Source organism: Schistocerca serialis, chromosome 3 (assembly GCF_023864345.2).
Source record: "Schistocerca serialis cubense isolate TAMUIC-IGC-003099 chromosome 3, iqSchSeri2.2, whole genome shotgun sequence".
In the NCBI taxonomy this organism is placed as follows: Eukaryota; Metazoa; Arthropoda; class Insecta; order Orthoptera; family Acrididae; genus Schistocerca; species Schistocerca serialis.
This window is the reverse complement of record NC_064640.1, coordinates 570691678-570716937: the sequence shown is the minus strand read 5'-3', so window position 1 is coordinate 570716937 and position 25260 is coordinate 570691678. Positions and strand designations below refer to the sequence as shown.

The window sequence follows — 25260 nt, the reverse complement described above, 5'->3', positions numbered from 1 at the left end:
AAATTTGCATCTATTTTTGGAAAAATTCACATCTAATTTTGTTTGTTTGTGAATGATTATATAAACAGATTTAAAAGATTGTCAAGCTATGTGCGTGAAGACAAAGACTTAGTGCTTCAAAACTGATGGGGGGTAAGAGGGGGGTGGGGCGGAGGATGGCATTCGGGGAACTTTTCGACTGGAGCATTTGCTTTTTGCAAAAACTTCTGCAGTTTTTTTTCTGTAGTGGCATTTGTTTTTCTTCTTTTGTTGTATTCAAGCTTTCAACAAGTGCTCGTTCTGTTGAGAAGCAGTAGCATTTTCCCCACCAGTGAACTGAATGTATCTCCGCAATACTACTTTTTCTTTTTCTGTCAAGTGAGATAATTATAAAATCTGCAGAATATTAACTCTGAGCTTTTGTAGGGTTTCAAGGCTGTGATATGTATACTTGACAATGCTGTAGGTAGAACTGAGAAGGCACTTAGCATAGAAGTACACCGAAAATAACTTACTTGTTTACTCACATGTTAGGGGAAGAATTTTGGTATGGTTGAAATACACTGTTTTGTTTTGCAGTCTCTGTAGTGCAGAGCTTTGACACTAAATATTTGCTGATGACCGCAAGTGTAAACAATTGAGAATTTTCACCACCAGAGGGGAGAGGGGCAGTGCAGGGAAACAAGCCCTGCCTTCGTTTCACAGGAAAGAACCCTGCATCTGTGTTCTATGTTTCTGCGAAAGCAAGACTGACTCATGTTCACAGGAATCACAAATCCCTTCTGGTGTTGTGAGAGTCATAATCAATCCGTAATAGACCAGGATTAGTCTTTTCATTCACTGCAAAGTAAGAAAATAAAAGAATGATTAAGAGAGTGGCTACTGGGCTATTGCTGCTGAGGTTTGCAGAATATTGTAAACGAGGTAGTTCAGGCCTGATCTCTAGTGATATTTCATGCAATCACAGCTGAAAGCATCCACTACCTACAACTGCCACTTTAAAAGTTTTTGAATTATATCAACTTTTGAACTTAAGCTAGCAGACAGATTTGTGCCTTTCTTTGTTCTAAGATATTAGGTCCAATGGCTGAGTACAACACTGCATTACATGTGATGTATCCTATACAGACCATTCTGCCACTCACAATTGGAGAATCAAGTTTGCTGGCGCACCATTGCATTTATGCACCTTTTTATTGTGCAAACACTTTCTTACACACATTATCTTTCCAAACTGGGGTTCTCCAGATGATGTGCAATACCAGTAACCAAAAATTTGGCTGCATTTTTTATATTTGTATGCACCAAAATTAACAAAGGAGCGTTGTTAAGAGTTTCATAAAATCTTAAATTCTTTATTTACTTTATGGTTTAACAGTGAAAGTTTTCTGATTAGCTAACACATGCTGAACTTAAGCCACTAGTTAAGAAAGGGATCAAACTGATGTCCACTATAACTTTTGCCAACATTCTCAATAAATTTTGAAAAGCTGTTTCTATACTATCTGTCTACAAATAATATATTGTTGAAGTCACACTTTAGATTTCTGGAGTATTTGGATACTCAGAAGGCTATTTACATGTCCAGTGACATTGTAATTAACTAATTTTACAATAAGTTACTGGTTGCAGCTATAATATGTAATCTGTCAAAAGACATTTATGTTGTTGAATCACAAATTCCTCTCAAGTGAATTAGAATAGTGTAGTGTGACAGCAAATTCTCCAAAGTGATGAGAAAACAGTGAACAAATTGTGTCAATTGGAAAGAATCATTTCTTCATCAGTGTTCATCCAAGTAATAAATTAAATTTAGTTTTAGAAAGATCAGTTACTGAAATTTACATGCTCATTAACAAAGGTTCATAGCTAATTCACAGCAATCTAATTCACTAAATGCAATTCAGAGCTTCCAAATTGTTTCAACTTAACATACGCAAATAAAATTAGGATCTAACAGCCCAAAATTGTTGGGGCTAAACAAGCGAAACCTTGATAGAATTTTTTTTTTTTAATAGGAGCCTACTTAAGAGCTACTGAAACACCTAAATAAATACTTCTTTGAAATGTGAGTCTTGTCAGACATATTTGACATAAAAATGGCATAATTTGTGATGCCAAACTAATGTTTTTCCACTCTAAAGAGTATAATATGAATTAACTGTGGTGTAAATTCAAGAAAGTTTTGAAAAAAATGTGTTCAAAGAATTGTAAATACTAACTACTGATTCTTAACACATTTGTTCCTTAATGAGATTTGTTGTAAGGATTATATCCCTTTTTGAAACACCAGCTTAGTTCTCAGAATAATACCAGAAATAAGAACAATCTTCATAAAGAATTAAAGTCATATACTTTGGTCTAAAAATTGTCTGTTCAAGAGAGACATTTTCAATAGCTTTCCAGCAATCATAAAAAAGTTTTAGCTACTAATACAGTTTTAGAAGAACCTTAAGGTTTTCTTTGTGGTGAACTACTACTTAACAGAACCATTGATATATACATGGATAGCTGTCATGTATAGGTAACTTTGCAACATGCAAAATTTTGTTGCTCTGATCATTAGGTTGTGCAAAACTGTATCTCAGGTGGGCAGCTGCTATGAGGTCCCCAAACATCTTGAAGCTGGAACGTAATAAGTGCAACAGTTAATCTTATTCCGAAGTGATATACTCGTACACAACTCCACTATGTTCCATTTATTCTAGGAGAACTTTATGGAGACATATCCAGGCCATGTAAGCACTTGTTACAAAAATTTTTAATCATACTTGACAAATATTTTCCCAAAAATTTCTGACTAACATGATAGATAGGCCTATGAGAAATGTCAGGTTTTATTAATAAGCACACAGTTAGTTAGTTTCATGTTTCATAAATAATTTGTACAATTAATAATAATGTTTTGGAATCGGACTTTTAGATTCACATTACACATTCACATGTAAATAAGGTACATGCCGATTTTTCTCTTTTGTTGCACTGTTGAGAGTTAATAATTTGTACACATCACCTTTTACACTTTTTTAGTGATTGATTGTTTATTATTGAGTAATAATTTACATTTTGCTGTGTCAGTTTCATGTGAGGAGTGTGTGTGTGTGTGTGTGTGTGTGTGTGTGTGTGTGTGTGTAACTATAAATTCTTCTATGGAATAAAAGGAGTTGTCAAGGAGAAACCTCTTCAGTTTGTCCCATATTTTACTTTTCTGTCTGTCAGACATTTTATGTTAGTGAGTAAGTAATCAAAACGTTTGGTGGAAGCATTGTGCACACTCTTTTTGTGATAAAGACAACTGTAATATGGCATAATTAATGTCATATTGTTCTTATATTATAATTATGTACATCATTGTTTCTTTTGAACTGCAGTGGATTATTTACTAAAAACATCACAAGGGGATGAATATACTGTGACACAGTAGTCAAAATGCGTAACTCCTTAAAAATATGTCTACATTATGACTGTGATTGAGCACCACATATATTCTTACAGCACATTTTTGGGCAATGAATACTTTCTTGCTTAAAGTTGAGGTACTATGACTGTGATTGAGCACCACATATATTCTTACAGCACATTTTTGGGCAATGAATACTTTCTTGCTTAAAGTTGAGGTACCTGAACATTATCCTGTTTGACATTATTTACTGACAATATGTAAAATATGTCAGCTTACTAATTTGTCTCGTCCCTAGATTTACAATGATTCTAAATGCAGATATAGCCATACTAATTTGTTTCAGGAGTTCCAAAATGTGTTTTTTCCAGTTTAAATTCTCATCTACATAGACACTTACAATTTTGACATTTCCACCGTAGTTATTATTTCCACGCCGTGTGTTATACTGTATATGTACTGTATATGTGCAGAACTGAATACATTTTACACAGGAAGTTTGAATACAAATACCTTCAGTCACAACTTGTTAATGTTTTATTAAATTACATGATGCATTTCTGACAATGTGGGTTTATCTTCAGATGTAAATCGTCTAATACATAATTTACATTTGCTCTTCAGTGAGGTGAAATGCATTTTCCTATTATAAGAAAGTTAGATGTTAGGTTTCATATTTCGTGAATTGAGTGCAGAAGCATGTGGGGAGGAAAAAAAAAAAAGCCTATGAAAAACTAGTTGGACAAACAAGGAAGAACAATTTTAATCTTTTTGCTTCTTTTAATGTAACTAACCTATTTACAAATATACGAATTGAAGAAGCAATAGAAATAATCTTTAACAACTAAGTAAAGCATAAAAATTTATCAGTTTCAGAAACATCAGAGGCCACTGCAACTAATATTGGTACATAATTACTTCACATTAAATGGGAAATTTTACCAATGGAAAGCGGTAGTTAAGCCTTCAGATCAGTGAGCTCTTTCCCTTTGTGATGGGGACTATGCTCTTGAGGATATGGACTTCCAATCAGAGGCACCAGAGATTAAGGAACCAACTAACATTCCTCCTGACCTCCGTGGTACATCACTGCCTCCAAGGGAGCAAGAAAATAACAACCATTGCCAAACAATGGCTTTCACAGGGACTTCTGTGTTGCAGTGGAATTTGAACAGATATTGCTCACATTTGGAAGAACCGCAGCTCTTGGTCCAGGAGAAACCATTCTGCATCTGCTTACAAGAAACACATCTTAAAGTTGGTGACACATCTGCATTACGGGGCTACCATGCATACAGAAAGGACAATACTCCTGGAGACAGGGCTACAGGTGGAGTGGCTGTTTTCATTGATGACAGATGCTACTCCTGTCCTGTCCCTCTTACCACAACATTGCAAGCAATTGTCGTGAAAGTTCTTGCACCCTTTAATATCACAGTGTGTTCTTTGTACCTTCCACCTAATGATGTTTTGGATGCAGATGTACTGGCAGAACTCTTCCGGGCACTCCCATGCCCATTCCTCCTTGTGGGGGACTTCAGCCCACACATTGTGCTGTGGGGCTCAGGGGATGTCTGATCGAGTGACTAAGCCATTCTGAGAATATCTGCCTGCTGAACATGGGTCAGATATGTTTCCACAGCTACAGGGCCTTTTTCAGCCATTGGCCTTTGTTTTTGTTCCCCAGCTATTACAGACTCAGTTCAGTTGGAAATGGCTCAAGATCTACATTCTAGTGACCACTTCCCAGAGTGGATCCGTCTGCCAATTAGGACAGTGGCTGACAGGAGGCCACACAGATGGAAGATACAATGGGCAAATTGGTTGCAGTACAGTCAACAGGCTATTTGGGAACAAAAGAATTGTGCACAGGATACAGTGGCCCGTATCACTTGTGGGATCCAACAGGCTGCCACAGAGTCCATCCCCCAGTCTAGTAACCACCACAGACAATGGCCTGTATATTGGTGGAATGATGGCTGTCGATTTGCAGTCAGGGCCAGATGAACAGCTCTGCAGAATTCCAAACACTGTCTAACTACAGAAAATCTTTATGCCTTCAGATCTGCGAGAGCACATGTGAGATGAGTGATAAAAGACTGTAAGAGGGCTTCCTGGAGAGAATTTTCAACTTCCATTAATTGGTCCACTTCCACTGCACAAGTATGGGAATCAATTAGATGGATTTAAGGCAAGGGTAGTACATGTCCAATTAGGGCCTTGTCAAGTAATGGGGTCTTGGTGGACATACCAAAAGACATAGCTCAGGTTTTAAATGAACACTTCTTTACTGTTACTATGTCATCCAGACAAGCTTCTGCTTTTCAGGTGTTCTGCAGGACTGCAGAGATGAGGAAGCTCAATTTCTTCTTGCATAATGAGGACGTCTACAACCTTCCATTCTCCATGTGGAAACTGGAATCAGCTTTGTCTGCACAGCCAGGGACACTACTCCAGGGCCTGATGAGATCCATTGTGCCATGCTTAGTCATCTGTGCCCTGAAGTGAAAGGATAGCTCCTCTTTTGTTTCAATCCAATCTGGTTTGATTAACAGTACCCTACAACTTGGAAGGAGGCAATATTAATTCCGTTCTGGAAACTAGGCAGGGACTGTAGCACCCCTAAAAGTCACCAGGGTGTAGTCCTTACTAGTTGTATGGGTAAGACTCTTGAATGCATGGTCAATTACTGCCTCGTCTGGCTGCTCGAATCCTTAGGTCACCTGAGCCGTTCTCAGTACAGTTTCAGGCACTACCGTTCCATCCTTGATAACTTCAACTGGAGGCGACAATACAGGAGTTCTCCTTATGCTGAAACCATTTGGTTTGTGTGGTTTTTGACCTCAAATGAAGCGTATGACACTACTTGGCGGTACAACATCCTTCGCCAAATTCATTAACGGGGACTATGTGGACACCTGTTGCTTCTTATCCAATCCTTTCTCAAGGACAGAGTGTTTTCGATATCGCATTGGCGATGCCTTGTCTCACTACAATGTTAAGGAGAATGGTGTCCCCCAGAGCCGTGTCCTCAGTCTCACATTGTTTGCCATCACCATCAATGGCATTTCCTCCGCAGTCAGGAGCCCTGTCAAATGTTCTTTGTTTGGGGACAGCTTTGCAACCTTCTACTCTTCCTCTGATCATGTAACGACAACGGGGCAGCTACAGCTGACCATTAGGAGACTGGAAACTGGGCCAGGAAATGGTTTTCGATTCTCACCCAAGAAGACCACATGTGTCAATTTTAATCGTACTCGGCGAATTTTTAACCAACCAGTTCTCACAGTGGGGCACAATATTTTACATTTTCAAGACGCTGTGCACTTTTTGGGTTAATTATTTGACTCGAAATTAACTTGGCTCCCACATCTGAAAGACCTGTGAACAGTGGGCTTCCAGTCATCGAATATTTTGAAATGCCTTAGCAGAAGAACATAGGGAGCTGACAGGTCCCACCTCCTGCAGTTTAATAAGGCATTTGTTCGGTCACATTTAGATTATGGCAGCGTGGTCTACAGATCGGCCCATCCTTCCTATCTCAAGGTGTTGGGTGCTGTCCACCATGAGGGCATTCGGATATCGACTGGAACCTTTCGGACCAGCCCAGTTTTGAGTCTGTGTGCAGAGGCTGGTGAACCACCACTCTGGATTCGGTGACATATGCTTTTGGCTTGACAGGTGCTGAAATTCTCAGCGTCGCCACAGTCATTGACTTTTAGTTCAGTGTTTCAACCCACCTCTGAACGGCTGTTCAGGATTTGCCCCAAGCGACCAAGCCATTTGGGATACATGATACAGACTGTCTCAAATATCTGGATCTCTCAGGCATCAAAATACACAGCCAGGAATGGTACACATTGCCTCTTTGGTGTCATCAGAGGCCCAAAGTGATTTTAAGTGTGGCACAGTACGAGAAAACTTGTACTCCCGATCACATTTTTGGAACTTTGTTTTCATCCATTTTAAGTACGTACCACAGTTTTATCATTGTGTATGCAGATGGATCCCAGTAAGAGAATGCTCTGTCATTCTGCTGTTTTCCCTGATACATTTTAAAAATGCTATCTTTCGGAACAATTTACAAATTGTAATGTGAAATTATATGGCATTCTGATGGCACTGGAGAGGGTTCACAGAAATCACCATACAAGGTTTCTTATCTGTTCCAACTCTCTTAGTACATTGCAAGCATTTCACCAAAAGTATCCAGTATACCCACTGATTCAGCTCATCCATGACTCCTTACAGCGACTCTTGGGATACAGGACAACGACATGGCCAACAAAGTCACCAAGGAAGCACGTTGGGATGATGCTGTCCAGCGATGCCCCTTCCTGTTGCATGCCGTCATCTCATTTTCTGACAGATGCATCATGTGTCAATGGGAGACTGAATGGTTGCTCAAATCGATCACAAAGGCTTGGCCGACTTCCTGTCAGCCTCGCCATTGGAAGCAGGTTCTACTTACCAGACTGTGCATCGGGCATAGACCTTTAACGCAAAGCTTCGTCCTGCAGCAGGAGGATTTACCACTCTGTGAAGTTTGTGGCGTGCTGTTTTCAGTTCAGCATATTGTCGCTACGTGTGTCCTATATACTGATATTAGGGCAGCCCTCAGTTTCGATGTAGACCTGTCCACCATTCTTGCAGATACCGATTCTAGTGTTACAAGGGTGGTGAAATTTTGTGAACTGTCAGGGCTCATCCCTGAATTGGTGGGGAAAGGTGGCAGATTTTAATACATTATAAACTGCACCACATGTGGAGACAGCCTTTGTCCATACCCATGAGATTAGCATGCTGACTTTTCGTCAGGGCACTGATGACCATGATGTTGAGTGCTCCTCAGCCAAAATAATCATCATCATCACTAGATAGGTGCAGTATTTGTGCTGGGCGCTGGAGAGGGGGGGTGTCAAAGAGGAGAGGAGAGTAGTAGAGAAGGGGAAAGAATTTTGCAGTTGTGCTAATGGAATGTAAGGCATGTTTAAGGCTTGGGTAGAAGCAGGGAGGGAACTAGAGGCAGTTGACAGACAGGCATTAGTGCAAGTTGAGGCCATGGGGGTTAACAGGAACGAATGGTATGTTGCAGGGAGACTTCCTACTTGTGCATTTCAGAAAAGCTGGTATTGGTGGAAAGAATCCACATGGCACAGGCTGTGTAGCAATAGTTCAACTCCAGCACATTGTGTATTGGGTGGCGAGCTCAACAACTAGGTGGTTCAGCTGTCAGTTGGCCACAGTTTCATAGTGACTATTTGTATGAACAGACAGCTTGTTAATGGGTGTGCTCACATAGAATGCCGTACAGTGGTAGTAGGCAAGTTAGTATATCACACGGCTACTTTCATATGTGGCCCCGCCTTTGATGAGCTAGCAGATACCTCTGACAGGTCTAGAGTATGTGCTAATGGGAGGAAATCTTTGGAACAGGTCTTGCATCTAGATCTGTTACAAGGATATGAGTCACATGGCAAGTGTTTGAGAGCAGGACGGACAAGGTAAGGAGATTGCGTAGGTTGGGTGGGTGGCAAAATACCACTGTGGGAGGATGATGAGAATAGTGAGAAGGATATTTTTCATTTTAGGGCACCAATGAAAGTTAGCTGATCTCACAATAGAAAAAAGCATTCACACTAGCTTTTCCTGTCAATAGTACACTCATTGGGTTCAGGAGGACCAGATTAAGCAAATGGGGGAAGGTGCTGAGGTTTAGGAGGAATGTAGATAGGATGTCCTCACCCTCATTGCAGATCTACATCTAATTTATACTCCCGCAAGCCACCCAACAGTGTGTGGCGGAGGGCACTTTACGTGCCACTGTCATTACCTCCCTTTCCTGTTCCAATCGCGTATGGTTTGCGGGAAGAATGACTGCCGGAAAGCCTCCGTGCATGCTCGAATCTCTCTAATTTTACATTCGTGATCTCCTCGGGAGGTATAAGTAGGGGGAAGCAATATATTCGATACCTCATCCAGAAACGCACCCTCTCGATACCTGGACAGCAAGCTACACCGCAATGCAGAGCGCCTCTCTTGCAGAGTCTGCCACTTGAGTTTGTTAAACATCTCTGTAACGCTATCCAGCTTACCAAATAACCCTGTGATGAAACGCACCACTCTTGTTTGGATCTTCTCTATCTCCTCTGTCAACCTGACCTGGTACAAATCCCACACTGATGAGCAATACTCAAGTATAGGTCGAACGAGTGTTTTGTAAGCCACCTCATTTGTTGATGGACTACATTTTCTAAGGACTCTCCCAATGAATCTCAACCTGGCACCCACCTTACCAACAGTTAATTTTATATGATCATTCCATTTCAAATCATTCTGTACGCATACTCCCAGATATTTTACAGAAGTAACTGCTACCAGTGTTTGTTCTGCTATCGTATAATCATACAATAAAGGATCCTTCTTTCTATGTATTCTCAATACATTACATTTGTCTATGTTAAGGGTCAGTTGCCACTCCCTGCACTAATTGCCTATCTGCTGCAGATCTTCCTGCATTTCACTGCAGTTTTCTAATGCTGCAACTTCTATGTATACTACAGCATTATCCGCGAAAAGCCACATGGAACTTCCGACACTATCTGCTGGGTCATTTATATATATTGTGAAAAGCAGTGGTCCCACAACACTCCCCTGTGGCACGCCAGAGGTTACTTTAACGTCTGTAGACGTCTCTCCATTGAGAACAACATGCTGTGTTCTGTTTGCTAAAAACTCTTCAATCCAGCCACACAGCTGGTCTGATATTCTGTAGGTCCTTACTTTGTTTATCAGGCGACAGTGTGGACCTGTGAACGCCTTCCAGAAGTCAAGGAAAATGGCATCTACCTGGGAGCCTGTATCTAATATTTTCTGCGTCTCATGAACAAATAAAGCGAGCTGGGTCTCACACGATCGCTGTTTCCGGAATCCACGTTGATTCCTACAGTGTAGATTCTGGGTTTCCAGAAATGAAGTGATAAGCAAGCAAAAAACATGTTCTAAAATTCTACAACAGATCGATGTCAGAGATATAGGCCTATAGTTTTGTGCATCTGCTCGACGACCCTTTTTGAAAACAGGGACTACCTGTGCTCTTTTCCAATCATTTGGAACCTTCCGTTCCTTTAGAGACTTGCAGTACACGGCTGTTAGAAGGGGGGCAAGTTCTTTCGCGTATTCTGTGTAGAATCGAATTGGTATCCCATCAGGTCCAGTGGACTTTCCTCTGTTGAGTGATTCCAGTTGCTTTTCTATTCCTTGGACACTTATTTCGATGTCAGCCATTTTTTTGTTCGTGCGACGATTTGGAGAAGGAACTGCAGTGGGGTCTTACTCTGTGAAACAGCTTTGGAAAAAGGTGTTTAGTATTTCAGCTTTACATGTGTCATCCTCTGGTTCAATGCCATTATCATCCCAGAGTGTCTTACTGATTTAACATAAGACCAGAACTTCCTAGGATTTGCTGTCAAGTCAGTACATAGAATTTTACTTTTGAAATCACTGAACGCTTCATGCATAGCCCTCCTTGCGCTAATTTTGACATTGTTTAGCTTCTGTTTGTCTGAGACGTTTTGGCAGTGTTTAAATTTGCAGTGGAGCTCTCTTTGCTTTCGCAGTAGTTTCCTAACTTTGTTGTTGAACCACGGTGGGTTTTTCCCGTCTCTCACAGTTTTACCGGCACGTACCTGTCTAAAAAGAATTTTATGATTGCCTTGAATTTTTTCCATAAACACTCAACATTGTCGGAACAGAAAATTTCGTTTTGATCTGTTAGGTAGTCTGAAATCTGCCTCCTATTACTCCTGCTAAACAGATAAACCTTCCTCCCTTTTTTTATATTCCTATTTACTTCCATATTCAGGGATGCTGCAACAACCTTATGATCACTGATTCCCTGTTCTGTGCTTACAGAGTTGAGAAGTTCGGGTCTGTTTGTTATCAGTAGGTCCAAGATGTTATCTCCACGAGTCAGTTCTCTGTTTAATTGCTCGAGGTAATTTTCGGATAGTGCACTCAGTATAATGTCACTCGATGCTCTGCCCCTACCGCCTGTCCTAAATATCTGAGTGTCCCAGTCTATATCTGGTAAATTGAAATCTCCACCTCGGACTGTCATCAATGAACCTGAACCAGTTGGGGGTTTGGCATTCTAGGTGGCTAGGAAGGATTCCTCTAGATGGCCCATAAATAATTTGGCATAGAATAGTGCCATATGCCTGAGAGGCCATTCACTATGCTGTCTTCAATGTCATAGAAGAGGGAAAATGCATAAGAATAATGTCATTTAGGGAACAACATGGAGCCTCAGCAAATAAAAGTGCAGGTTCTTGCCAATTCAGACTGTACAGAGGGTGAAAGTCAAGTGCAGTAGTGCCCATTGTGACACTGGAGGGGAAAGAGAGAGAGAGAGAGAGAGAGAGAGAGAGAGATAAGACTTGACATAAACATAACACACACACACAGCCACGGCATACAATTCTGAAGAATTTAGAAAATTGAGATGCAATTTATCAACAATTTCCATGGAGAAGAGTGATCATAATAACATTTGTTGAGAAGTAGTAATATGATTATCAATGTTGTGTTTGTTTCAGGTCTCCAATATTCCACCTGGCACGAATGCTGCTAAACACAACAATATTGTAGACACTGAAAAATCTGATGGAGCAAACATTGAATATGTTGTAAGTATTATTGGTAGTGACATGCAGAAATGAAGCAGTACTGCATCTAGTGTTTTATTGAAAGTGAAGTTTTCTTACATTGTGAAACGTTTATTGTGTAATGAATTCAGGGTTGATGAGATCTTGTGTAGCCTGTTGTAATTGTGGCTAAAACAAATGAAGACCAAATAGAATTAAAATCAGGACATATTTCCATTACAGAGGGACAGAGCTGGTAGGAAACTTAGTGCTTAAAAAAATTAACAGTATTGGAGAAATCATGCACATAATGACAAAACTTGTTTTGAAAATAAACAAAAGGTATTTCATTTTATCATTCAAGCTTGCACCAATGTTCTCACATTCTGATGCAGAAACTGAAGGCCTGTATGAGGTGGTGTTTTTATTTTATTTTATTTTTTATTTTTTTTATAGTGTGAGAGAGAGAGAGAGAGAGAGAGAGAGAGAGAGAGAGAGAGACATTTGTTGAAACAACATGATTGTTCTTAAAATTGTCTTTTGTAAAGCAATAGCAAATGGTCTTGGCGTAGACTAAATAAAATTAAAAAATGAAAGTGACTAAATCTGATCAAACAGTGAGTAAATTTTACAGGATATGAATGCTTTAAATCTCTCTAAAATTTTAAGATGATCATAGACTGATAAGACCAAGAGTAAAACTTGAAAAAAAGCTGGAAAGAAAGAAACCCATGAGCCATAAATTCATAAGTGTAAAATATGTGATATCATTTAAGAATAGTGAGGCATATCATATTACATTAAGTAACTGGTTCAGTATGTTCCAAAAAGAAAATTTTACAGACATAGACAAAAGGGCTGTATACTAAATAAACAAAGGTACTTAAGGAAACAGCAAATGATGTAGGTCAGATAGACCTAAAAAAGAAAAAAAAAAGAAATTATCAGATAGAACAACGCATCTACACACAGAAAATGTAATGAGAGAAATAATTGAAAACCATGAGTATGAAGAAGGTAAAACAGAATCTTGTGTTTGCTAGACACCACAGTCCATCAGTTATGATGGCACAGAAACTAACAACAGAAAACCGTTTGTATAAGCAGTCCAGGACTTCTTAAAATGTTTGTATAGTTCAAGAGATGAGCCCCAAACACAAGTAGTTAATAATTGAAACAGCACTATTCTGAAAGTGATTCCAGATGATATGTATAAAGCCATTTGAGGTATGAAGAAAGGAACCAACAAATGGTGGTGGTTTGGTAGAAATAAATAATTCCCAAGGAAAAGAATACAAAAGAAACCTACAAAACAATTTACTGAGTGCCTGGAAAAGCCGGATTTCCATAAAACCTGAAAAATTCTGTAATTGTTCAGCCTCACAAGAAAGAAGACAGAAAATACATAAAAGTCCTATCAATTTCCTTTCCATAATGTACATGGTATTCACCAAGTATATATCCAGCCACATATAAAAAACACTATACTTCAATCAGGCAAAAGAACAAGCCAGTTTAAAATGTGGATGTAGCACAGTGGTTGGTTAGCAAGTCAGGGATGGAGCTATAGATGTAATCAGTATTAATTAGCACTTTGCATGGGATTAATAGATTCTGAGAAAATTTTTGACTTAAATTCTGTACTAATCTCTACTAATGTACCTGGATGAACAAGAAGGTACTAATGCAAACAGTGTTAGTATACTTGAGGATATATATGTGAAAGTTTCATTACAGTAGAGGGAAATTCAGAATTGTAATTGGAGTCAGTCATGGAGATTCAATATCACCAAAACTATTCATAACACCCCTAGAAGTAGTCTTCAGATTCCTAAATTATGAAAATGGAGAAAGAAAACAGTTTAATGGTAGACACCTCAACCACGTTTGTTTACTTGGTGATATACTCATTGCTTATAGTGTGGGCTACTTCAACAGCAAATGGGATAACTTAAAAGAGCAGATTTGAAAATAATGTTTAATTAATGTATCAGAAATAAACTTGTACAAATGAGCAGTGAAGTCATATATCAAGGTGGTCATTGTATTTATGGCAATTAAAGACAGAAGCTAAATGGAGAGCAAAGGAAATAGAAGAGTAAAAATAACCGGAAATGCTTTTGGTAATATAGAGGTTCCTTTTTAATACCTTAACTGAGATTATTTGTCTTTTAGTAAATGACAAGTATTTTATTCTTCAATTATGGGGGTGATCTAGCTTAATATGAAAATAGAAGTAAAGACCTCCACACAGCCAAGGTCAGTATTTTACAGCATTTATTTAGAGTGCAGGTTTCAACAAACTAAGTTTCCATCTGTAGGTGTGGGAGGGGGAAAACACCACCTAAACTCCACCCAAACAAGTTATGAAGGCCCAGTGGTACTGATCAGCTGGCATGACATCCTCAGCCCACAGGCATCACTGGATGAGGATATGGAGAGGCATGTGGTCAGCACACCGCTCTCCCAGCCGTATGTCAGTTTACGAGACTGAAGTTACTACTTCTCAATCAAGTAGCTCCTCAGTTTGCCTGACAAGGGCTGCAGTACTCCACTTGCCAACAGCACTCTGCAGACCAGATGTTCACCCATCCAAGTGATAGCCTAGCCCAACAGTTTTTAACTTCGGTTATCTGACAGGAACTAGTGTTACCACTGAAGCAAGGCCATTGGCTTGGACATGTAAAGCATAGCTCAAAATTGTAAGGACAATAGGTTCATATATAATGGGGTGTGATACATTCTTACGTAACAAGGATGTATAATATAACATACCTTATGCCATACATTTCAATGAATCTCGACCATGTGCACATTATACTACATCGCATCATAAAAAGACATTTCAAAAACATGGAAACCATGGTATATTGGCATGTCAGGTATAAAGAAAACGTTACATAAAATGACATGCATGTTGGACCAACTATACATTCTCATGTTTATATAGTAGCTGGATGAAGACTGAGAGTCTGATGATGTAAACAGTAGAGATGTTGTGATCAACCACCAGATGGCACTGGAGTAGCGACAGATAGACTGCATCTATTTTCAGTGACAGTTACCCGTCCACATCTTGTATATGCTTTGGAAGTTGCATTATGAGGAGAATGATGCCCTTTCAGTTGTTTTGTAATCTTTTGTGCTATACCACATTTATGCTTTTATAATCTGCACAGTTATTAGTTCCTGGAAATAAAGAAAATCATTTGTATAAGAGTTCTGGAGATGCAGTTATTTTAACACTGAAATAATAGTTGAGTGTGAGAACATTCAAGCCCAAGTCTTTCATTTACCACATGTATTATTTGCTTGGTACTGTTTTTACTAGTAAAATACATCACTCTCTTGACTCATTTCTCCTCTCTTACTTTTAAGTCAAGATTTGCTTTTTGTTTTTACATGGATCTATTTTATACCTTACTAATGGTACTGTTACACTGTCAAATAAGAGGAGACAGCAGTTCCAGGTCACGAGCTTGCATGGAGTTGTACTCAAATGCACTGAGAACATAGATTTCATCTCAGAAGTCAGTAGTTTTACAGAAACACGACACAGCTGTTGTCTGTATTGCCCAGATCCGATTGATGAGTTAGCGAGGTGGCTGAGTGGTGGGAGATGTTGTGATTAATTTACAGATTCAGGTATACCCCTTAATTTTGCCTGAAAATCTGCTCAGTGCAGCAAATAATTGTCAGGCTAATTGGTCTAGTTGTAAAGCGCAACTAAAAACTGGGAGGTAATGGGACCATGGAAATATTTCAGTCCGCCTTTAGCTTATCCTTCAAGAAGATTCACCAGGAGCAACACGCTTCAAATTCCACATTCCCCAGGGAATTACTATGTTAGGTTACGGACATGTGAGTCGCTGAAGGGGCATCAAGTTGAAAGATTTGCACTAGGACATTGAACTGCATGAAATTATTGTTGTCAGTATTATTATTATTGTTGTTGTTGTTGTTCTTGTTGTAAGAATTTGGCCAGATTGGGACAATGTAGCTGATTTGTAAGATCGTATTCTTTTCATTTTTTGCCTTCCCAGTACTGCTTTATTCTTGTTCCTTTCATTCTTCTGTCGATTATTATTATTATTATTATTATTATTATTGTCATTATATTATATTGCATTTAGGAACTTTTGGGTAATTGAACATGTATTAATAATTATGGATTTCTGTAGTTGTATATATAAGTTTGGATGTAGCTGTATTGCATTGATGTACTGGTGGATATTGTGTGGTATGACTCCTGTAGTTGATAGTATAATTGGTATAATGTCAACTTTATCCTGATGCCACATGTCCTTTACTTCCTCAGCCAGTTGGATGTATTTTTCAATTTTTTCTCCTGTTTTTTGTATTGGGTATGGATATTTCGATTAGTTGTGTTAATTTCTTCTTTTTATTGGTGAGTATGATGTCAGGTTTGTTATGTGGTGTTGTTTTATCTGTTATAATGGTTCTGTTCCAGTATAATTTGTATTCATCATTCTCCAGTACATTTTGTGGTGCATACTTGTATGTGGGAACGTGTTGTTTTATAAGTTTATGTTGTAAGGCAAGCTGTTGATGTATTATTTTTGCTACATTGTCATGTCTTCTGGGGTATTCTGTATTTGCTAGTATTGTACATCCGCTTGTGATGTGATCTACTGTTTCTATTTGTTGTTTGCAAAGTCTGCATTTATGTGTTGTGGTATTGGGATCTTTAATAACCAGACTTAACGTCTGAGAAATAATAATGACAGATACGAAGAAAGTAAATTGGAAAAAGAAAACACTACATGGCAAGCACATCACAAGCGGGTGTACAATACTAGCAAATACAGTGTTGTTTTATAAGTTTATGTTGTAAGGCAAGCTGTTGATGTATTAATTTTGCTACATTGTCATGTCTTCTGGAGTATTCTGTATTTGCTAGTATTGTACACCCGCTTGTGATGTGATCTACTGTTTCTATTTGTTGTTTGCAAAGTCTGCATTTATCTGTTGTGGAATTGGGATCTTTAATATTATGCTTACTGTAATATCTGGTGTTTATTGTTTGATCCTGTATTGCAATCATGAATCCTTCCGTCTCACTGTATATATTGCCTTTTCTTAGCCATGTGTTGGATGTGTCTTGATCGATGTGTGGCTGTGTTAGATGATACGGGTGCTTGCCATGTAGTGTTTTCTTTTTCCAATTTACTTTCTTCATATCTGTCATTATTATTATTATTATTATTATTATTATTATTATTATTGTCATCATCTAATGAATGATGCAAGCTGCATAGCCAGTACTTCCACATCAAATGAATAAAGCCATTTATATTATGGAAATGTTGGCTATTTGTAAAATATATATTTATTTTACATTGGTAATAAAGTTTTCCAAAATCAAAAATAGACTTGAATGTGAATTTATATTTTCTGAGTGTGATGTGTCCATTGGACAAGCTCACCAAACTGGCTATAGTAATTAGGGCGTGTGCAACAGAGAAAACTTTAATATCAGTTTTCTGAAATATGCTAGAAGTTAAAATTGGTGTTTATTTTATCAGTGACAGTCATTTGTGCAAGATATAATACAAACCTGTGTCCTGTAATTGCTAAATTCCTCATATAAAAAACACTTTCTATACAATTCTGAGCACATATCTTCATTACAGAAGTATTTTTTTCTGTGGTGGTCTATACGTTATTCCTGTTGTCATGTTTTGTAATTATTGGAATTGTCGGTTATTATGTCAATTATCATTACTTTCAGAATTTTCTTCAAAGTTTGTTTAAAAAATATAGTAAATAGAAATGATTACAGAGTGTTTTATGTAGGAGTATAACAGTTTCATATTTTTGTACCTTACAGATGGTTCTGTCTTACTTCAACATGTTTCAGATTTGAAGTTTGATAGCTGTCCAAATTCTGTAGTATGTATGAATCCTTTCATTCAGTTGAATTACTGTAATAATCGAGACAAATATTAATTTTTACTCAGTAATTCAGTGGAAAATTCACAGTGGATTATAAATATCAGGCGAAGATAGATTACAACTCCCATAATAGAGGCATATAGAAAAAGAAAGTTGCTAGCTGCTGCAGAGAGCTAATAACACACACCTCCCCCCCCTCCCCCCCCTCTCGCCCGACACACACACACACAAACACACACACAAAAAGAATGTGCATAGACCTGCATATCTCCCCACCTGTTGCTGCTGTTGCCTCTTACATTCAGTGGACAGAAATGTGTCCTCATATAGATTCCAATTTTAGACATTGATCTTGCGCATTCACTTTCTGGGAATACAGAATCATCCGATTCTACCCTTTCTGCTTTGACCCATGACGTCACCATTATGGCGTAAACGACCATTCTCAAAATTTCCAATATGGTTTCATTACATAAATGACAACAAACACGAAAATACATGTAAAACCAACACACATACATATCTCTCTCCAAAAATATAATCAAACTAATGGGACCAGCTCAGGAAATTGGAGGTTTTTGGGTGGGGACAAACTAAATGTAAACACATACACACACACACACACAGCACAATCCCAAACCACAGAAAACGACAACTTAAAAACACCACAAAATTCCCAAGTTCTGCTACACTAGCAATATCGACAGGAATCGGTCACTTCCCTTCACCTACATAGCTCAACCGCAATTGTCGATACCACAAAATAAAAACCAACTACTAAAACAATTATAATCACTCCGTAACTATCGATACCACAAAACCAACACCTAAAACAACAAAAATTGGAATCGGACACTTGCCTTGACCCATATAGATCAACAGCAGCTCACGATACCAAAACACACATAGCTACAACGACACATTGTAATCGGGCACTTCCCTTGACCTAAATAGGTCAACAGCAACTCATGATACCAAAACAAACACAGTTACGACAAGACATTGGAATCGGACACTTCCCTTGACTTATATAGGTCAACGGCAACTCACGATACCAAAACACACATAGCTACGACGACAAATTGCAATTGGTCACTTCCTATGACCTATGCAGCTGAAATACAACTGACGATACCAAAAAAAAAAAAGATACATAAATCAGCCACCAACACGTGCAGTAAATAACACTGACCCAACAACACATAAAAACCCTACCGAACATCATAACATATGGGGGAAAACAGAAAAAAGAAATACTACTTCGGATTAAAAAGTTCTGGTGCTACACACTAACCCCCAGCTTGCATATTCTGCTTGTATACACTGCATTTCACTATCTCCATCACAAGCCCAAAAATTTGCGGAAACTTAATGACAGACAACATGTCGTCCCCCATTTCACCCCGCAGACACACACTATTAAACTTAGAAGTCATATCCATACCTAACAAAAGAGGCAACAAATTGAATTAAACGACTTACTGCGCGACAAACAGCAAACCAATAACATCAGGTGACACCGCAATAACATAAACACAACAAAAACTTAATTCCTAACTCATTGAATCTAATTTCTACTCTCCTATAACAGTCGTGACCGATAAATGCGCACTTCAAACACCGACACTCAAATGAACCCAATAACCACCAGAGGACACCACCAACCGCAACAAGACGACATCTACAAACACAACACACTCATAAACTAAACTCTACGCCATCATGACGTCACACAACGCAACACAACACCCTTACATCACGGGTCAAAGCTGACGGTTGGGATCGAATGCCTCCGTTGACCCCACATTCTTATGTGTTATACTGAAGAGGCTCACATTTTCTTCTTCTTCTTCTTCTTCTTCTTCTTCTTCTTCGCTTCACACATTGTAAATTGTAGGTCTGTATCCTGCAACCATGTCTTCTTAGTTACTATTATTCTTTACCTTCCTTTTTTTTACATCACTTGATCAATCATGATCAGTCTTCCACTTCTACAATAAAAAGTCAGACACACATGGAATGATTTGTGTGTACTTTATTTCATTACTTTGCTTAGCAAACTACTCTCCTGCTGCTACCTCGTACTTGTCTGAGATGATTTACTTTTCTTAGATCTAATTTTTGTGTTAATATTTGTTTGATACAAAAATGTTTAGTATTAGTATGGTGCTTCAAGTTTGGCTATAACCAGATTTGCTATGCATTGTGTTTGATACACTGTTATAGATAATGGTTTAAATTAAAAGTTAATTGATGTAAGTGACAATTCAGCAAAGATTTCAGAAAGTTAGCTTGGTACTTATAAATTGATGGGATAAATTTCTGAACCATTATTTGAAATTCTATGTTTCAGTGTCCTATGTGTGTCTTGGCTGCATCCCACACCACTGATGATAAGCAAAAGAATGCAGGCTATTTGAAAGCAATTACAGACAATTCGGTAGGTATATAAGGTTTGATGTTTACATCTTGAATGTCGGCTTACTTGATGTTCTGTGTTATTCAGTTATGTGTATAATGTGCAGTATCATTTGCACTTAACAACAATTTTTAAGAGTGAAGCAATAAAGTGAACATGTACGATTTTTTTTCATTAGTTATACCAAAAATTTCTTTATCTTCCAAATTATTTCATTATGTAGTATGATTATACTGAAATACATCAGCATGAAATATGCAAGGCAAGTCCCAAAAACCACAAAACAAAAGAGAAACATATGAACAACAAGCTATAAACATTATATTGTTCATGTAGACAAGGAAAAGTCCATCCTTCTGCAAATAAATGTTTGTTTTGTTTTGGGGCAAACATGTTTCACCTGTTCATACGAGGTGTCATCAGTAGTTTTCATTTTTCTGCTCCTTTTATGTATTCGTTGTTCCTTCTGTATGTGCTTTGTGCATTTACTACCTGCAGAAGAATCAGTGTACACCAGAAAGTACAGAAAAATGTAAGCTACTGGATGATGCTGAGTAGGAATAGGTGAAATATGTTTGGTTAAGAACAAAATAAACATTCATTTGCAAGAGCGGGTTATGTTATTATCTACATGATAAACATAACTGATACAGTGACTGAGGAATAATGACTGAAAATATTAACAAAGCCATATACATATTGTGTGATGATGTAGACTATGCAAACATCCACTTGATAGTGGAAAATATAGCGTCATTATTAATTTTTCATATATTGTATTGTCAATCTGGTAATAACCCTCCAAAATTGTAGGGAATGTAGCTTATCATCTATGCAGTGAGATTCCTATATACTGCTCCTGCTCCTGCTGCTGCTACTACGAGAACTAGTACTACCTACTACTACTGCTACTGCTACTGCTACTGCTGCTATTTTTACAGCTGTAAACACGAAAAATGAGATCACTGTGCTAGACATCATATTTGACCACTAGTGGGACTCTTTCCAAACATCTAGCAGTACATGATGAATCTCCAAATAATTTGTGGAAATCTCTGTAAAGTGGTATTTTGTAGTTTTTAGGTGGATATTTTATTGATACTAATTAGATCATTTGGGACTATTACCAGTGTGCCAACAACCACTGGGACCACTTTCATGGGTTTATGCCAGAATCACTGAAGCTCAATTTTCAAATCCTCATATCTGGCAGTTTTTCAAGTTGTTTCTGATTGATTATGCTGTCATTTAGGATGTCAATGTCAATGATCCAAACTTTGTTTTTCTATCCAGTTGTGATGTCTGGTGTATTGTGTTCCAGCATTCAATCTGTCTGAAGTGACAAGTTCAGAGGTAATCTGGTATGTTTATTTTTGACAACTTTTTTCGGCGTAGGGTACCGTAAGTTTCTTGCCACCAGCAGATGATAACTCTGCTATAAGTTCCAGTGAATCATTTGTGCCCCAGCAGTGTGTGTCTGCTGGTAATCATTCTGAGGGATTAGTTTGCAGCAGCTCAAGATATGCTCAGTTGTTTCGTCAGCTGCTTTATAGAGTATGCACTTTGGGTGTTCTGCTAATTTCTTGAATCTGGCTTCGATGACTACGTAGGACTAGATTAGTGTTGTTTATTATTATTTTAATACATGCATCATTGACTCTGTGGTGTCACCGCCAGACACCACACTTGCTAGGTGGTAGTTTTAAATTGGCCGCGGTCCATTAGTACATGTCGGACCCGCGTGTCGCCACTGTGTGATCGCAGACCGAGCGCCACCACAAGGCAGGTCTCGAGATACGGACTAGCACTCGCTCCAGTTGTACGGACGACGTAGCTAGCGATGCACAATGACGAAGCCTCGCTCATTTGCAGAGCAGATAGTTAGAATAGCCTTCAGCTAAGTCAATGGCTACGACCTTGCAAGGCGCCATTAGTAACATTGCATGTATCTAAAGAGTCTCACTTGTATCGCCAGAATCTCCAGATGTACCAAAAGGATGGATTAAAGTTAAGTATTCCAGAAGCTACGTACTTTTCTTTATAGCATTCATTACGTATCCTGTTTCAGACCTCACGCCATCCTGCTTTAGCTTAGCGCGTGCCTTTCGGCTTCCTCTCATTGTGTCTAGGCTGTCTTGTCTAGACACAACAGACTCCACCAGAAAGTCTTGCTTCTGCAGATAATTTGGGCAGCTCACAACTACTGATTGCAGTTTTTTTTTAGGAATCTTACAGGTTACCCTCTGTTGTATGCAAAAAAGAGGGAAGTTATTCGCTTGGTGTGATCCATTTTGTTTTGCTGGGTCTTTGCTTTTCTGAGGGAACTTTTTGTTGATTTTGGTCATGAGCATGATGGCTGGTACTTAACAGAGGGTGGGATCTTTATGTTAAGCATTGCAGCTATTCCTTGTCAAATGCTGGCAAGGCTGTACAGTTTCTGTGTTTAAGTTAGTCATAAGCAGCCTATGATGATGCGGCAGGTTTCTTTAACAGCAGCATTCACTTGTAAGTGGATCTGTATCACACCAGATATGCATATTCAATAACAGAATATCATAGTGCTACTGAAGATATCTGAAGAGTTTTTAGCAGTGCTGCTTAAACGCTACCTCTCATCTTCTACATGACATTTTTTCAAGCTGCTGTTTTGTGCTTTGTGTTTGAGAACTGTTTCTTCTACTCGAGAACTGAACTAGGCTCACTCTGAGGTATCACAGAATAATACAGTGTTCTAATGGAACACATCCTCAGGTGATTTGAGGCTATTTATGTGCTTTTATGCTTCAGTATAAAAAATTAGATCTGAATCTAGCTAGGGTGTTTGTAATCATTTAATTATATATTTGCACTAGTAAGGATAATGGAAATCAAATAGTCTTCGTGATGTATGTACTGTGTGTCAAATATCAATTTTGGTTATACAGTCGGAACATGCATAACATGATATGATCATGAATGTAAGTGTACAGATGAGATAAATTGTGTATAGGTATAGTTAAATTTCACTGTTACTCTTTTGAATTTAATCATCTTGTAACAGTGTCAACATACTTGAAAAAAACACTAACCACAATGACAACAGCCGCACAGCTAGAAAGTCATCTGTGTAATGAGGGGGGAAAAAAATATTCTACCTGTCTGGTTGTGGAGTATTATTACTCTGACCTTTTTCTATCATATATAAAAAAAGACTGAATGAGCCTCTCATTTTATTTCATTTAACTGATGAAATGTTATCTCAGATTAAAATAGAAACAAATTGGGCATCAGTGACATACATACAGTAAATCATTTGATGAAGAATATAAGCTAAATATACTGATGAGCCAAAACATTATGACCACTGCCAACCGCTAGGTTGTATGCTGCCTGGTGGTGCTGAGGGCATGTGATGTGATAAGAGAAGTATGTGAGTGGAGCTAATATGAATGGGGAATCATTCTAGTGACAATAGTGACACAAATACGGAAATTCGCTGACTTAAGTGACTTTGGAAATAGCCAGGTTGTTGTGGCCTAGTGCCTGGGATTGAGGATCTTGGAAATGCCAAAGCTGGATGGCTGTTTGTATGCTACTGTCCTGAGCATCTATGGAAAGTGGTTGAAGAATGCTGAAACCATGACAGATGACATGAAGTTGGACATCTATACCTCATCAATGTAGGGATTGGGAGCTTGCCCTCTTTTTGAAGCAGGGTAGGGGGTGATCTGTGGCAGATCTGATGGCAGAGTACATTGCTGTCACAGGGACAAGTGTTTTGGAGCACACAGTTGAGCAAAAAGTGTGGAAGATGGTGTTCTGCAGCAGAGGACCCCTAGATGTTCCCATGTTGGCTGGGACTGCTGACCCAGCAGTTTGGCCCCTGCCCCAACCAGCCAACCCTGTTGACCCAACAACATTGTCAGGTATGATTACAATGGGCACTGGATCATTGAAATTGGACCATGGATCAATGAAATTATGTTGCCTGGTCAGATGAATACCATTTATTGTTGAACCAGATTGATGGTCATGGCCAGATATGCTGTCATCCTGGCGAATGGCTGCTCGAAACACACAGCTCGCCATGGACGAGGGCCGATGGGAGCAATGTTATGTTATGAGGGACATTCACCTGGGCTCCCATGGGGCTTGTGGTAGTAATCAAAGGCACCATGACAGTTGTGGACTACATGAACATTATTAAGGACCACCTGGAACTCTTTATGCTTGACATCTTCCTCAACAGTTATGGCATCTTCCAGCAGGATAACTGTTCATGTCAAAAGGCCAAAACCGTGCTGCAATGGTTTGAGGAGCATGATAGTGACCTCACATTGATGTCTTGGCCGTCAAATTCGGCATATCTGAAGCCGATGAAACCCAGCTGGGATGCTATCAGGCACCAGCTCCACACCCACAAATCAAGCACCCATAAATCATTGGATGTGTGTGACCTGTGTGTAGGCATCTGGTGCCATAAACCTCTGGAAACCTATCAAGTACTTGTTGAATCTAAGGCATGCAGAATCACTGCTGAATTGCATTCAGAGGTTGATCAATGCGCTATTAAGTGGGTGGTCATATTACCTTGACTCCTCGGTGTATTTATTGCCATCACCTAAAAACGAGCATTAGAAGTTAAGTGATACTACGTGTTTACTTGCTGAGTGGATAAAAAAAGTGGATGTCCGGGGCGGGTCTGTATCAATCAGAATATCTGGTATAGTCACCAAAATGCTGCTACTGGTTATATATTAGCTTAATTTCTATCCCAGTTTTAATTTAATATAACGGCAATAATTTTCACTACTTAGTGAATCAGAAAAAGAGCCAAATAATTTGCATTATTTTAAAAATGACGCTTTAGATATTATATCTAATAATTAACTAATACTTGTCAGTACTACTACTACTACTAC

General features: G+C 38.7%; 1 protein-coding gene across 1 annotated transcript in view; it reads left to right on the top strand.

The window, feature by feature from the left end:
• Positions 1-25260, top strand: part of LOC126470462 (microtubule-associated protein futsch-like) — a 525429-nt gene that overhangs the window by 278832 nt on the left and 221337 nt on the right. Inside the window, exons 17-18 of the mRNA XM_050098320.1 lie at positions 11977-12066; positions 20294-20380. Coding sequence (XP_049954277.1) covers positions 11977-12066; positions 20294-20380 — 177 coding nt within the window. The remainder of the gene's footprint in view (positions 1-11976; positions 12067-20293; positions 20381-25260) is intronic.